The following is a 16908-nucleotide window of genomic DNA, read 5'->3' as shown; positions in this document are numbered from 1 at the left end:
TGAGATTCAAATTTCTGTCAATTCATTCTCAGTTAATTAGTTTAAAAAAAATGAAACTTACTTTTACACGTCGAATACACAACGATGGATAAATGTATATAATTGTAGGCAGAAAATCACAAATCTTGGACTATCAATAGAAATATTTATTAAACAACACATTATTATTACTTTATAACAAACATTATAAGGTAAAATCAATTTACTTTGGTTATTTTAGAAATTCAATTCAAATTAATAAAATAATATATATTAATATTACGGTACAGTATTACAAAGAACAAATTAAACAATAGAAAAGAAAAACGTGTGTCTAGTTGGAGATAAGCAAAGCTATTTGTAATATTGTGGAACAAGGAATATATAAGAAATTCAGGTCACAAAGTGACATTTTCTAATTAAATTATTTTGTTGAACACATCAAAATACTGCTCTTACAAAATATGTCAACTACAAGGTATTTTTAGAAAATACAATACATAATACGAGACAGTACATAACACATATCAGCTATATCAAATCGATTTACTTTAAATTGTAAATACATCTCTATGTATTATAGTATGAAACATTACAAGACAACACATGTGGATGAGGCAATCAAACCAGCTACAAGGGACGACAAATTTACAAGGTGGTCCAGTAAATGTGAAACATCAATATTATAGTTTTATAACATTAATCAAAATAAAAAATTGGGATATACAATGACAAATTAACTTACATGTAGTTGTTCATTTTATAAAAATAGAAAAACAGAGAAAAAAAATGTTGCGTATGATTAAATAGCGACTGATAACTGTTATGGAAACAATTCAATATTATAAATTAAAGCTTATAATGAAGTAAGTATAAATCAATACTATTTTATAACATTGGAAAGTAATTATTTTAATATTGCATTATAGTTGTGTAAGTAGTTGTTTTGATTGTTTGCCAAGAAGATTTCTTGAATTGATTTGGAAAACTATTACTTTACAGAATCATTCATTTCTCCCCGAAAAATATATATGTCACATAAATTGGTAAAGACATAGGCCAAATCGGATTGAATTAAAAATTTCGATTAGCAAATAGCCATATGGTTACTTGTTGACAATAGTTAGAATTATGATTACAAATTTCTTTTATAAAATATATAATAAATATGGCACAAATAGACAGACATTATTAGCCCAAAAAATGAATTCATTCTTTGGATACTCTGAAAAATTGTAATACAGTATAAATCATAATTAGAAGAAAATTCAATAAAAAATGAACACTTCTGAGAAGGCACAGCACAAACATAAATAATATAAAAATGATTCAGTACTAGAAAATGGAGATATTAAAATGTATATTAATAATAGTAGAGAGATTAAATTAAAGCTTATTATTCTAGAAATGCACATCCATTTTGGATTACATAATTGACTATGTAACAAATATAAATATGTATAAAATTTATGTATTGAAGGGAACTATTGTAATGATTGCACCTAGCATAATATTGTACTGTTATTTTTACACAAGAATCATGAAATACAAGATGGAAGCAGATTATGAACACTTTCAGAATACATTTGATCAGGAAAATTGAGATGAAATTTTGATTCTATCAAATCATTTTCAATGATTGATTAACGAATAAAAAATAGAACAAATCAAATTCTTTGGTTTAAATCCAGCATGATTAATAGAAAATCTATTAAAATCTAAAAGATCTTTTCAAGAGAAAAAAATATTTTGTATTTATTGAGAATATAACTAAAAAATAAACATTTTCAAATATTAAAAATAAAAATTCTATAAAAGATTGAATGACAATCTAAAAGTATCATCAGAGAAAAGAAATGAAAATTCCTGATTTTTTCAATTACTTCATCTTATTACTACAGACTAGCTACGACAAACATTAGATTTATGTAAATTACATACATAAAGAAAAGATAGGTCTATATCTATACTTGAAAATTATTACACACTAAATTATATTAGGAGTTAGCATAATGCTACATATATATTTCTTCAATTATTACTCTCTTTACTAGAATTTATGTTTAACAAACGTTATGATATTAAAATGGTCAAACCAAATCGTTAGCATCATTAAATTTGAATTAATAAGTTACAGTTATAAAATACTACACTAACCACTAAGGAAAAACCAAACACTTCAGTAGTCACCAATCACCCAATATGAGGCCTAGTCTTATTATTAAGCAAGAGATGTAAGTAAAGCCAATTGGATTCTCCTACGCCAGTTGCATGAAAATCCAACCAAATGTAGCCGCAAAATTAACCACCAATCGGAACCAATGATAGAATCTATGCGATGACACCATTATACAGTGATTAAATTGAGATGGGTTTCCGTTCAACTGATTCCTATACTCTTCGATAACAGATTGATTACATTCTGTAAAACTTCACAGGAGACTTTCAGGTTGGAGTTTCCTTTTACTAATTTTAGATAATATGGCATCTCAATTTCTTGATTAATATTCTTCAAAAAATTGTTAATATTGAACAACGTTTTTGAACCGTTTAAAAAGAAAGGCAACGCGTTCGAACCTTGAGTGAAAATATAAAGTCAAGTTTAGTATTCAATTCCAATACCGTAATTCATTTCACGAGTTTAGTTCGAATGTTAGAGAATACGAATAAATCTTACTCATTCTCTCACCATTAACCTCAACTTGGTTTTATATTGATGACAAGAAAACAAAAAACATGATGAGTGGAATATTGGAAAAGAAACACTTTTGAAATAAATAATAAAATGAATCATCTCAATAACTTTCTAAAAAGTGTTACTTTCAGGTAAAATTGAACATTTTATGGTCTTCAATATCTAACGTATTTTCTCAAAAACGTATCATAGATATGGCCGAGGTACTTATTTTCAAATTGCTCATTACAAAATTGAAACCTATTGGTTTTTATAAAAATATTGTGATAGCATACGGAAAAGTTCATATTTGATGGTTTGATTCATTAGTTGTAGATGCAGTCTCAAAATGTACAAATTTTACGTAAACTTGTACAAAACTCCATAAAATGTTCAGTCATTTGTATAAAATTTTGATTAAGTACAGTTGATCGTGCATTACTTGTGCAAGAGTCGAAAGATACAAACCTCTGTTTCAAGCTGTGGACTTTATAAGTTGATTTGAGAGATCCCGTTTCAGTACTGCAAAACCCTGGTCAAGTTGCAAAGCGATTATTCCTATTCTAGAGCATGTGCTGCAACATGTCTGAAACGGGCTTGAAGGCAACCCGGTTGAGTTGCCTTAATGTTGCTTCTAGGCCTTGTAGCGATTGCGCTGCTGAATGCCGCAGCAGACAATTAGAGAGAAGGCAAGTCCCAGAATTTGACATCCAGCAATGATTATTCCAATCACCACGAAAGTGCTCACGTAATCTCTCAGTTTCTCCACCAATCGATCACTGCATCCCTGTAAGTCATCAATAGCAACAGTTATTTAAACAAGTTATAACTACTATGCCAAATTTCAAACATTGAATAATTTTATTTCAAGTAACTTTCCAATACCACACAGTATTCTAATATTGTTTAAAATCACCCTAGAACTACATTAGCAGTCTCATAATCTGTGTTGCAACGTTGCTACCTATTTCCAATGGCGAATGCACTGACTAAACCCTAAGGGTGAGCGCAAAGTGAAGAGGGAAGAGGTATCCTTAAATACTGAAGTTCCCCATAAGGCTTCAAGCAAATTTATTTGAGGTTAGAGTTTCTATATCCAATTTTTTTCCTTGCTGCTCTATTTGAGGTTAAATTATTACCTATAATTATAATTTTATAATAGACTTCCAAGCTTTCTGAAACTATTATCAACTAACTGTGGATTGAGAAAATTCAAAGTTAACCTTCATAAATTGTTAATAGAAAAAGCCTATTACTCGGTGGATGAGTTTCTGGAAAACCATCCTTGGAGACTATTAGATAAGTATTGTAATTTTTTATATATTTGTTATGACTGACATATTATATTTTAAGAAATTATTATTTTTTTAATTGATGCATTCTTGTACATTTTTATGTATATTTGAAAAAAGATTGATTGATTGATTTGTAATTTCCCAGTAGTTTATTTATTGTTATGAGTGGTTTATTTTATGTTAGAAGCCTTTCGCTGATGATAAAACTTTTGCATGATGAACATGTGTGTCCAGCCTTATAGAGATGCCATGAGGCCATGTCACACCCATACTAGTTAAAAGGTGTCACATTATTCCCTTGGACTTGAATTAGTTAATCTACTACTATAGTCAATTTAATCTCACTAATCACTCAATATTTGTGTTTGAAAGGGCTGACAAATTATAACCTCTTTTGGAATAATTTTCAATCGAAATTCGGGAATGGAATAGTAAGGGCTATAGGCATGTTTTTCCATTTCCAATCATTTTATGATTAAGGGCCGGTTTCCGAGCTCGGGATTTAGCTAAGTTCTAGACTTTAAACAGCTGGAGTCAGAAAATCGACTTTTCGAAACGGGGTGTAGTCGTAGTCATTATCAAAGTCACGTTTGAATTAAATTTCGAAAAACTAGAAACTTGAACACAAAATAAAATAAAGAGAAAATAGTGTAAAGTTTCAGCTATTTTGAATTATTTAGGAATGCTTAATTTCGTCAAGGAAAAACGTTTCCAGTTATAGAAATGAGAAAATAAAAACGGTGACTACTGTCATAAAAACTGCGACTACGCCCCGTATTTGAAAGTCAATGTTCTGACTCCAGCTGTTCAAAGTCTAGAACTTGGCTAAATCCTGAGCTCGGAAACCGGGCCTATGTGTTTTTGTCTCTGTATAAGTAAGTATCTAATAATTGAAGGGCACAGGGGAAAAACGAACAATATTCTCAGCTTAGAAGGAGAAGGAGAAAAAGAAGAAAAAAGATTTTGTGACTTTGATCGTTTTTCACCTGTGCCCTTCAATTTAGTTTGACTAGTAACTAAGTTAGTAAGTGGATCTGTATAATTTGGTATTTTCTTTATCTTAATCTGTAAATGGTTTGTAAACTTAATCTTACAATAGGCAATAGTATTGTAACAATAATCAATAAAATACTATTCCATGTAATACAGTGATCTGTTGCAGAGAATGAAATGCGACTTAGCTTACGTCTTGATAGATGATTTCGGGCAGGCGAGCGGCAATAGTGGCCTTGGTGGCGGCCTGACAGGCGGGGGACTGCGGGTCACCGGCGCAGCAGGAGAGGGGGATCTTGTAGGTGAGGGGCGGAGACGAGATGGAAAGGTCCACACCGTGTTGGCCCAGGTTGTTGTACTTGCTGTTCAGCCAGTCGGTAGGTCCCTTAGCGCCGCAACAGTACAACTAAAACATTACAAAAACACAAAAATAAGTCGTACACGATGTAACAATAAATTAAATCAATAAACAGAAGGTACAACAATGCACATATCATATACTTGAACACTTTGTACATAAAAAGGTTAAGACTTAACTAGATTAGTCACAGTAGCCCAACTCATCATATGCTTTTGTGATCCTAAACATTTTTTCACAATGTAGATAGGCTCATAACCCAACTTGTAAACCAATAGGGCATTGAGATAAGCTTATGTGTCACTAAATAGAGCACAAAAAATTACACAGATACGCTAAAAAATAACAATTTTTGTAGTTACGCTCCTGTGATCCTAAGCCCTCGAAGTATAAAATATGTCTATAAAAATGGACTTTCGCAAACATTGATGACTGTCAGTGTAACCTTGAATTCTTGAATAGTAGGTAGATTTTAAAGACATTTGCGACAAAACAAAAATTAGAGGAACCTCTTTGGAAGCGCATGGATACACGTTTAAAGAATTATTTTGGCTGTGCTTGTAGCCACTCCTGCACCGCGGTTTTCACTTCACTTTGGAAATGCTTGCCTCCCATTGCATCTTTAGCTTTCCCAACACATGAAAGTCACTTCTAGTGGCAAGGTCTAGAGTATAAGGTGGATGAATAAGGCATTCAAATTTGATATCCTGGATAGTTTGAACTGAGAGACGGGCCGTTTGTGATTGGGATTTGTGACATGGTGTAACAACACACCTGAAGTGAGAAGTCCTCGCCGTTTACTACTGATTTCTGCCTAAAGTTGATTTTTCAAGAGATTTGAATGAGAAGTACTGTTTACTGTCATTCCCCTGTCAGTGTAATGCTCCAAAATTACTCCGTTTACATCGCAGAAGAGAGTCAGCAAGAGCTTTCCTGCTGATCACAGAGTTCGGATTTTTTTGTTTTTTGATTTTGGCGATGAGCTATGGCACCATTCCTTTTCGTGTATCTGGTTGATGACAATGTTTGTTTCTGGACAAACATGAATCACCATACTGTACTGTCATCCTGCAATGAATTTCCATTGGTTTGACACCTTCACTACTCAAGAAACGAATGACTGATAGCTGTTCAACACGGTGCTTGCTTATTGATAATGGGGCGGCCTAATTGTAACTGAAGTCACTGCTAGTGGCGTGTAGCAAGGTCACTTACGCACACCTGGTAGTCATTGTGTGAGCTTCAATGAACATCCCTGCCAATTACCGGATCAATCCTACAATTTCTCGGAAGTTTACGGCACTTTCAAGGTTTTCATTTGATTCACCCTCGTATCTCCAACAATATTATAGAACAATTTTAATTTACAAACAATCTGCTTCATAAAAAAGCATATTCACGAATTTAACACAGGTGAAGCATTTTATAGATACTCGAACAGGTACAGAAGTAACTTGAGAGAGGATGCGCACCGGAGTAGCATGTATGAACGAGGTGTTCGGAGCTCAGGTATTGGAATGTACAACCTGTTGTCATCTCACTTGGATGAATTATGAATTATCAGGGAGGAATTTAGAATTCTATTGAGAAGGGATCTGCTGTCAATTGGTGCATATTCAGTGGAGGAATTCAATGAATACTTCAAACCTCAAGTTGGAGATTTAAGAGGATAGCACACATTTTCTTGTGGTATAAATTTTACAAATCCATTTAACCCTTTTGTAGAAGGAGCTCAGGTATTGGAATGTACAACCTGTTGTCATCTCACTTGGATGAATTATGAATTATTAGGGAGGAATTTAGAATTCTATTGAGAAGGGATCTGCTGTCAATTGGTGCATATTCAGTGGAGGAATTCAATGAATACTTCAAACCTCAAGTTGGAGATTTAAGAGGATAGCACACATTTTCTTGTGGTATAAATTTTACAAATCCATTCAACCCTTTTGTAGAAGGTCAGTGGATGAAATGAAATGATAAAAATGAGATGAAATGTGTTCTCTAGAACTAACATATTTGACGAAATAGAAATGAAAGCTCAAACATAAATCTCATTGGAATTTTAAAAGTCAATCATGACAAACAAAGCTTCAAGAGTGAGATAAAAAAGTACAAACTGAATAACTAAATTAATTAGTTTATAGGAAAGTGGTTTAGTAAAAACGTATATACTAAATTTTCAGTTCAATTAATTTCAATAGTATATAGCTTCTGAAGAATTGGATTAATAAAACGTCAACAAGAAACATGAATTAACATCTCTAATTGAAATAAATTTAAAGGAATGTGGTTTAGTTAGAAAATTGATACCTAACGAATTCTACTTCAAGTAACTGTTCCTTCCTAAAACTCATCCAGACAAACATTCAAGTTGTGCATCAAATTTTGGCAACAATAAGTATATTTGTTGAACTTACTCCCTGCTGAATGGTGTCGAACGTTTCGGTTCTGCTAGGCACAACTCCGTACTCCTGATGCACGGTCACGTCGACATTCTCTTTGACCAGCTTCTCCAGCTCATCGCTGTTCGAAAACATCCAAGCGGCTGCCGACACCTCAGCCACCAAAATTATCAGCAGCACGCAGAAAAACTGCAAAATTCATTCAAAACATGATGTAATAAGTGAAAATATTAGATACTGAACATACTATGAAAAAAACATTCCAAAAACTGACTAATCCGAGAGATATTACTTTTAGCATGGCTTTCTTTCTCGAAGACAAAGAGGCCCGATACCCTTTCCTTCACTACGCACTGTCCATGCCTCAAATTGCAGAAGGGGAAATCGGAATGTGGGTTTTCCCTCTTCAGGTTAAAAGTAGGTAAAAATAAAATGGCTTTTGTTGGTGGGGAATCCCTTGCGGGATGGTTCCACCTCACCTGAATATATAATTTAAGCCGTCAATGGGCCTTACGACTGTCATACTTCAGCCGGGACCGACAGTTTAACTTGCTGATCCGATAACACGGGAGTGATCTGGTTAAAAACGTAAATGATGAGTGATGTTGAAAGTAATATCTCTCACACTATAGTCCAGAAAATATAATATTTATTATTACAGATCTGCATTAATTATTTAATGGATCAATTGATTGTAATTGTATCAATTGACAGTGAAAATTTAACACAGGTAGAATTGAAATAGTTGACATTTGATAAAAATTACAAAACAAAATTTCAAGTATGATTTGCAATAGTTCCATGTAGCCTGTTGCAATCAAAATTTAATGAATAATAGATAAGATCACTTAACCTCTAGCTACATTTGGACTGTTGGATAAACTAGAATTGGAACCGTTTTGGGCGTAAGTTAGTGGTACTTTTCTGTAAGTTGTATAATTCTGAATGATTGAATAAATAAATAAGTGATATATAATAGTATAAAAAGTAGAAGTGGACCGCTGACATGAGGACCCTGAATTGGTTTCAAACTCGTAAATTCAAATATGATAAGGATGAATGAGGCTGGAATGCCCAAAATAGTATTTAGACGAAAAAAGGTAGGCCAAGGAACAGGTGGGTGGACCAAGTGATGGATGACCTGAGAAAGATGGGGGTGAGAGGATGGAAAGAAAGATCCATGAACAGAGAAGAATGGAGGCGTGTTGTGGAGGAGGCCAGGGCTCACATGGGGCTGTAGCGCCGGATAAAGAAAGAAATTGAAATAAAGGCAGATAACTACTAGTCGTACAATTATTGATCTAGCGCCGGATGAAGACAGAAATTGAAATAAAGATAGACTACTAGTTCTGTGAACAGTAGACCGCACGCAGTATTCTCATCCACAAGTACCTGATGTCAACTGTTTTAAATGTTAACAAAATCAGTTCACGTTTGAATTTGTATTCCATAATTTATTAATATAATGAATTAAACAATGAATATAATTTAAACAATGAATAGCATATATTTCTATTCCAGAATTTATATAATATTTATCCAGTTCCGTGATAATCTTTCCATCTAATGAAAATTAATTTTTTTCAATCAAAAATATTATAGTTTCTTAGTATTATTTAGTTCATTTGATTATTTTTAATCACTTATTAAATTAGTTTTTTCGAATGTGAGAATATTGATACTGTTGGACACGCATAATAATACCATGACTGCAAAACAAAATATTGAAACCAAAGACCTTAAAGCTGCGATTAGACCAAATTTATTAACAAAATGTTAATAACTCAATCCTTATAGATTATATTAGATTGAACATAACTTATCATACACATGATGAACATGTGTGTTTGTCAACTTGCGTTCAATCCAATAGAATCTATAAGGATTAAGTTATTAACATTTTGTAAATAACTTTGGTGTAAACCCAACTTAAAGATGCATACCTCTTCAAGGTCTTTGATTGAAACTATAGACCTTATACAACAAATACAGTAATAGACTGGCTCCTCCACACATCTGTGTAATCACTTGTCATCTGATTTATGATGAATAATTCTATAGTCTGATTTTTACTCTAATATTGGCATATGAAGGAGGCTCCTTTTTCCTTTTATATTATCCTTGAAATGCAAAATTTCCAAAACCCTTGTATATACGTCGACGCGCAATTTAAAAAGGAACATACCTGTCAAATTTCATGAAAATCTATTACCGCGTTTCGCCGTAAATGCGCAACATATAAACATTAAGAGAAATGCTAAACCGTCTGCTTGAATCTTAGACCTCACTTCGTTCGGTCAATAACTACTAGTCGTACAATTGTTGATCTAAAACACATTCTTACCAATACTAGCATGCACTGCGATTCTCGTATGGTTCCACAACATCCCAAAAAGCCAACAATGAACATCAAAATTCCAACCACCAGGAACAAGTAGACTCCGCTGTAGTAGCTTGATTCATCTTGTGCCATGCTCACATAGAACTTCGGATCTATCAGCATCCATAGTGACAGAACTATTATGGTAAATCCAGTTATCTGCAAAAATAATATAATACAAATTCAAAATACATATTTAGATCAATATGAATGATATTTCACAGGAACAATAAACACTCTAAACTATTATATACGTACGACAATAAATGATAAGGTGTTATTTTCTTATTCCATTTTTTAGACAATTCATCAACTCTGGAAAACTACTCTTATTTTTATCAAAGTTTTATAATTGACTTCCTATTACAATAAAATCATTGGATAATAAACACACTTTTCTTAAAGAAGTGAAGGAGTACCTTATGAAATTATAGGATACTAATACTTTTTTCATATCCAACCTGATGTATTTATTGATTCAATGCCATTATATCTGCATTTGGTTTTCACAAACAGGTATCATTCCCCCTTTTCTAATATATATTCATGAAAACTGATATACTGGATTATAGTGCGTATACTTTGTATTTGTATATTAGTGTTTTTCCCATGGTATTGCTTTATGTGAAATGATTTCATCATTCATCATCATACCCTTCATATAGAGTTACAGATTCATTTCATATGCTAAATTTGGTAGTCAGTGTATTTTAAGAATTGTATATCCTATTATAATAGCTTATTTATGAGAAATCCACTTTGTTTCTTTCAATTTATTCATTCTAGCAGTATATTTGTAATATTTAGAGGCAAGTCGGTCGCATCAAATCACCCATCTACGTAGTTCTTAGCTCTAATTTCAAGATTTATGCATACCACCCCACAAAGGCTAGGGCCTCGGGGCGTTTTTGGTTTAATTCATTCATATAAAAGAACATTATTATGTTGAATCATTATATTACTGTACACTTCTATATTTCGATGATGAGAAACAGATTTTCCTGTTATTGTATTGTTTTTTGGATAAATAAAATCTTTTTCCTTCCATTTTCTTGTCCCAACAAAAGTTCATTCAGTACGCCAAAATATAATTGAATATATCCATGGAAAAATGTTTTATTTCTTGTACAGATATAAAAGATATTGGATCTTAAGATGCAATTCTTTAGCGACGACTCAAGCCGAGTCAATACTTTCTGCTTTATCCTACTTATGGGATCAATAGCGACATAAAATTCTATTTCAATACACGTAATTACACACACAACTATTCAGACGGTAGTGATCACTTTTAATAAAAAATCAAATCATCACTTATAGATTCATTCAAATTATTAGGCAGTGCGGATCGTCAATTTGCCTTCAGGTTGTGCAGGCACATTTATCCCTGAGGCAGTCTTCCTCTTGTCATATGGCAGTTCTAATCCTGATTGCAGTCGCTCCTGAAGCTCAATGCCAGTAACGTAACAAGGTACTTCCAGTTATCTGCAAAAATAATATAATACAAATTCAAAATACATATTTAGATCAATATGAATGATATTTCACAGGAACAATAAACACTCTAAACTATTATATACGAACGACAATAAATGATAAGGTGTTATTTTCTTATTCCATTTTTTAGACAATTCATCAACTCTGGAAAACTACTCTTATTTTTATCAAAGTTTTATAATTGACTTCCTATTACAATAAAATCATTGGATAATAAACACACTTTTCTTAAAGAAGTGAAGAAGTACCTTATGAAATTATAGGATACTAATATCTTTCATATTATCTTTATAACTTTATAATATCTTTCTAACTTTCATATCCAACCTGATTCAATGCCATTATATCTGCATTTGGTTTTCACATACAGGTATCATTCCCCCTTTTCTAATATATATTCATGAAAACTGATACACTGGATTATAGTGCGTATACTTTGTATTTGTATATTACTGTTTTCCCATGGAATTGCTTTATGTGAAATGATTTCATCATTCATCATCATACCCTTTATAGAGTTACAGATTAATTTCATATGCTAAATTTGGTAGTCAGTGTATTTTAAGAATTGTATATCCTATTATAATAGCTTATTTATGAGAAATCCACTTTGTTTCTTTCAATTTATGTCATTCTAGCAGTATATTTGTAATATTTACTCGGTCGCATCAAATCACCCATCTACGTAATTCTTAGCTCTAATTTTAAGATTTATGCATATCACCCTACACAGGCTAGGGCCTCGGGGCGTTTTTTGTTGAATTCATTCATATAAAAGAACATTATTATGTTGAATCATTATATTACTGTACACTTCTATATTTCGATGATGAGAAACAGATTTTCCTGTTATTGTATTGTTTTTTGGATGAATAAAATCTTTTTCATTTCATTTCATTTTCTTGACCCAACAAAAGTTCACTCAGTACTTTCAACCATAATTGAATATATCCATGGAAAAATGTTTATTTCTTGTACAGATATAACAGATATTGGATCTTAAGATGCCATTCCTTAGCGACGACTCAAGCCGCGTCAATACTTTCTGCTTTATCCATTACCCACATTTGCGGAATCGATAGCGTCATAAAATTCACGTCAATACACGTAATTACTCACATTACTATTAAGATGGCCGTGACCACTTTTAATAAAAAATCAAATCATCACTCTTAGATTCATTGAAATAATGATATGCCTCGTCACAAAGCAGCTTCCTGACGATTCTCTTGATGGCGGCCTCATCCAACTGCTTCACACCAGGAGGCAGCTTGTTACAGAATTCCAGGCCAGCAATCCTATAACTGGCTCATAATCGGTGGAGGCGTCTCCTGGAAACAACCAACAGCTCTCGATCCCCGGTGTTGTGGTAGTCAGTTTATGCTGTATCCTCTTGACATACACCAAGCACAGGAGGATATAATGGCTGATGACAGTCAGGCGAACAAAGATGGGCTTGAAGTGGGCAAGATGATCACTGCCTGTTTCTTACAGCCTTCTTTTGCAGCCTCAGGACATAAGCAGCTCCTGGCGAGTGACCCCTTAGGAGCAATTCATAGGTGATATGGCAATGGAAGAGAGTGATATATCATTATAAGGCCCTTTCATGCGTGTCAGGTGATCTATATGCCAATTAGAGTAGTAATCACTGTTTTAACAGCTTCATTATTAAAAAGGAAAAGGTCATGTCTTGTGCATTTTGGAGCAAGACAACATTCTAATAGGTGGTCATCTGTTTGTATATCACCACAGACAACATTCTAATAGGTGGTCATCTGTTTGTATATTACCACAGTCAACATTCTAATAGGTGGTCATCTGTTTGTATATCACCACAGTGGCAGTGCGGATCGTCAATCCGCCTCCAGGTTGTGCAGTTTTCTCTTGTGCAGGCGCATTCAGCTCTGAGACGGTTCAGAGTCTTTCACTTGCCATATGGCAGCTCTGCTCCTGATGACAGTCACTCCTGAAGCTCAATGCCAGTAACGTCATTACAAGGTACTTCTGTCACCAGGCCCCTCATCTTGAACAGCAGGAAGCAAATGTGGGAGAGTCGGCTGGTTACCTGCTGTATATATATGATTGGTCCAGCTGAGTTGCCAGTACAAGACAAAACCCAGCAGCTTCACTGGATTCACTTCAAGGGTCATGCAGTTCTCGTGGCAAGCTGCAGATGGTGCTTTGGGTTGGATGCGTTGATTCAACGCTCTTGTTTGCGGATGATACATCATTGATGTCATCTGGCCGTGACCTTCAGCAGGTGTTGGAGATGTCAGCTGAACATTTGCGGTCTTCAACTTCATGGTTCCTGGCAAACCGATTCCAGTTGAATGCAAACAAGACCCAGCATGTCATCTGCAGCTTTTCAAGAAACATTCCTGGTGATCAAGACCCTGTCAAGCTACTAGGTTTTGTTCTGGACAGTAAACTCAACTGGGCCAGCCATATTCAGTATGTGACCACAAGACTGTCCAGAATTTGTTTTCTGCTAATGAAGCTCTTCCACTGACACGTTTTCTATTGCCTACTCATGTGGGGTCATTCAGCAAAGTTTGTGGACATACTGAAGCTGCAAAAACGGGCTGCCCGAATCATCAACGCAAGCGAATATCGCACAAACTGTAAGCCCCTTTTTGTTAAACTTGGTATTCTAACAGTGATCTGCCACTTCCTACTTCTCTGTCTGATGTATGTCAAGAAGAACCAGCAGTACATGTTGACCGGACTGATGTGCATCAACATAACACCAGACATCGAGAGCTGATTGATATTCCCAGAGCAGTCTTCAGAGATCACAGGTGTGCTTCAGGAGTTCGGCATTGCGATACTTCAATAGGCTGCCTACAGAAGTGAAACAGTTGGATTTAAGAGCGTTCGAGAGAGTTGTATCCAAGCACTTGAAAAGCAAGGCATACTACAGTGTTAGTGAATATATGAGTGATGATTTGTCGGAAATGCTGTCTTGCTAAACATGCCTTATGTATGTTTTTGTTTTGTGTATTATATTTTGTTTTTGACGCCATCGATCCATATTATCGGTAAAGGATGCAGATTAAGGTATAAAGGGTATTGTCCTCATTCAGCTGGAATCGATTAGCCAGGAACCACAAAGTGACAGATCGAAGATGCTCCGCAGATGCCTCCAAAACCCGCTCAATCTCAGCACCCGACAACAGTAGAGATGTATCATCCGCAAACATCAGAGAGGAGTCATGGTCGTCAAGGTCATTTATCATGACTAGGAACAGTGTAGGACCCAGCACCGATCCCTGAGGAATACCAAACGTCACTGGAAGAGTTTGCACAACCGAGAGAGACCTTCCAGAAAGTTATGAGCCTATGATGAAAAGGGCTGAGTGCCTTAGACCATAGAAACTCAGCTTTCTAAGTGGAATGCCATGGTCCACACAGTCAATCGGCTCAAATAACACAGAGAAAGAGACTCATCATCCTTGAAGACAGCATCAATCCGCTCAGCTACTTGGTCCACTGCACCCACTGTCGATCTCCCAACTCGGAAATCAAACTGCAGCCTGTTGGAAAACATGCCATTCTCCTCAAACAATACTCCAGCTGAGAAGATGAAGACTTTGCGTTGTTAGACGGTAGCACCGCGACTAGATCATATAACCGAAAAATTTAGTAGATTCGATGATTCCTTGGATTTATATATTGTATGAACGTTATGGCGGCAGATGATCTGGTAAAGTTGACTACTATTATATCGCTTCTACGATTCATATTGAATTTATCATGAAATCTAATGAATTTATGGATTTTGTGCTCCAGCCGCGCGGATAAAGTCGTCACTAAAGAATTGCGCTTTTATATCCTAGTAGCAATTGCAACTCAAATTTATTTAAATTAATTTTGTCTGATCAGTGAATACATAAACATTTCTTTTTTGCACAGTCGATAATGTTATTATTGTATAACATTAGACAAAGCAGATACGGTAGTTCTTTTTTCAACCTCCGCATGTTACTGGTTACTTTGCCTTTCTTCCCCGCAGTCGGCAACCGCGGAAATTGTCAATTTTCCTGTTACCAAATCGTTTCTTGAATATAATGAAACATAATGGATTCCCAAAACATTTCTCAATTGATAAAAATGTCATTATAATTGAATGGAAATAAATATTCTGTACGAATAAACTGTATTTGAGATAGAGTTAATCATAGTTAAGTGACACCAATCAATATCAGATCAGATACACCGACATAATTCAAGTCAAAGCTATCCAATATAGAAGACAATAGTATCAGAGAATCGGCAATCCTGAAGTCCAATCATTTATACCAACTTCATATCACTACGGTATAGGAGCACCAATTTTAGTGGTCTAGTATCCAGCTGGTGTTTCATTACCCCTAGGACACCATGATCTGGTGTTTCGGCTAATGTTGTAATCAATAAACCTAGCTAGATTACAACAAAATTCTAGTTTTAGACTTCTCTAAATAAAAAAAGTTTAGAGCCTTGAGACTTAAAGCTAATCGCCACATATGACCAAATATATAAATAATTCAACAACACAGTCAATAAAGGTGTGTTCCATTAAATATATTCGGCTATATGTCTGTGCATGAGAAGGTTGAAATTTGCAACGCAAATATTTTGTCAGTCTCAATTGTTTTATTCAAAGTAGGCCTATATAACCCTCTATAGGTAGAATTTTTCGACTCTTTAGTCTTGAGCTTTTATCGTTATTATTCAAAGACTTAAACAATACTTACAAGAAATATGATCAAATATTAAAGCAATAGGTTATGACTTACCCAAAAAATCAGATTTATAAAGAAAACAACGTATTTCAGACAAGCATAACATCCCGAAAGACCCATTTTCTGGACTTCAAACAATGAGAGCTTTTTGCGTGACACAAATATTTTTTATTACAAATCAACTAGTAAGTTACGCCTACTAAATTCGCAATATCCTTGAACATTAAGAACACACGAAAAGATTGAAAAGTGTTACACACGAAAAAATTGGGCTTGTCTTTAAATCGCTGTGTCCATGTTTGGTTTTAAAATTCTTCCAAAATCTGTATAAACATCTGTTACTGCAAATCCATTTTCAAAAATTGTTTTTATATAAACAATCAAATAATACATATTAACGTGTTTCAAAAAACATAAATCTTAAGAAAAAGTCAAGTCAATTATAATTCCCAAATTGATATATGGAAGAAGACTCTTTATATAATTAATGTAATATGCACATCTTACTGTGCACCTCTCTATAATCATTATGCACCTTGTATCACGATCCTGCCAAAACAATTTTAGTGACGTCAGAAAACGATTCATTACATATACAAAACCATC

The 16908-nt window shown here is 34.2% G+C and overlaps 1 protein-coding gene across 1 annotated transcript; it reads right to left on the bottom strand.

The window, feature by feature from the left end:
- Positions 1–131: 131 nt before the first annotated feature.
- LOC111064288 (CD9 antigen) lies at positions 132–16777 on the bottom strand. Its single transcript, XM_022351996.2, has 5 exons — positions 16357–16777; positions 10046–10240; positions 7717–7890; positions 5135–5347; positions 132–3440 (listed from the first exon to the last, which is right to left on the bottom strand). Exons 1-5 carry the CDS (start codon positions 16420–16422, stop codon positions 3288–3290), a joined length of 801 nt encoding a protein of 266 aa, XP_022207688.1. The 5' UTR covers positions 16423–16777; the 3' UTR covers positions 132–3287.
- Positions 16778–16908: the final 131 nt, after the last annotated feature.

The sequence above is a fragment of the Nilaparvata lugens genome, chromosome 7 (assembly GCF_014356525.2).
Source record: "Nilaparvata lugens isolate BPH chromosome 7, ASM1435652v1, whole genome shotgun sequence".
NCBI classification, from domain to species: domain Eukaryota; kingdom Metazoa; phylum Arthropoda; class Insecta; order Hemiptera; family Delphacidae; genus Nilaparvata; species Nilaparvata lugens.
The sequence above is the reverse complement of the archived record's forward strand: the minus strand, read 5'-3'. Positions and strand labels throughout refer to the sequence as shown.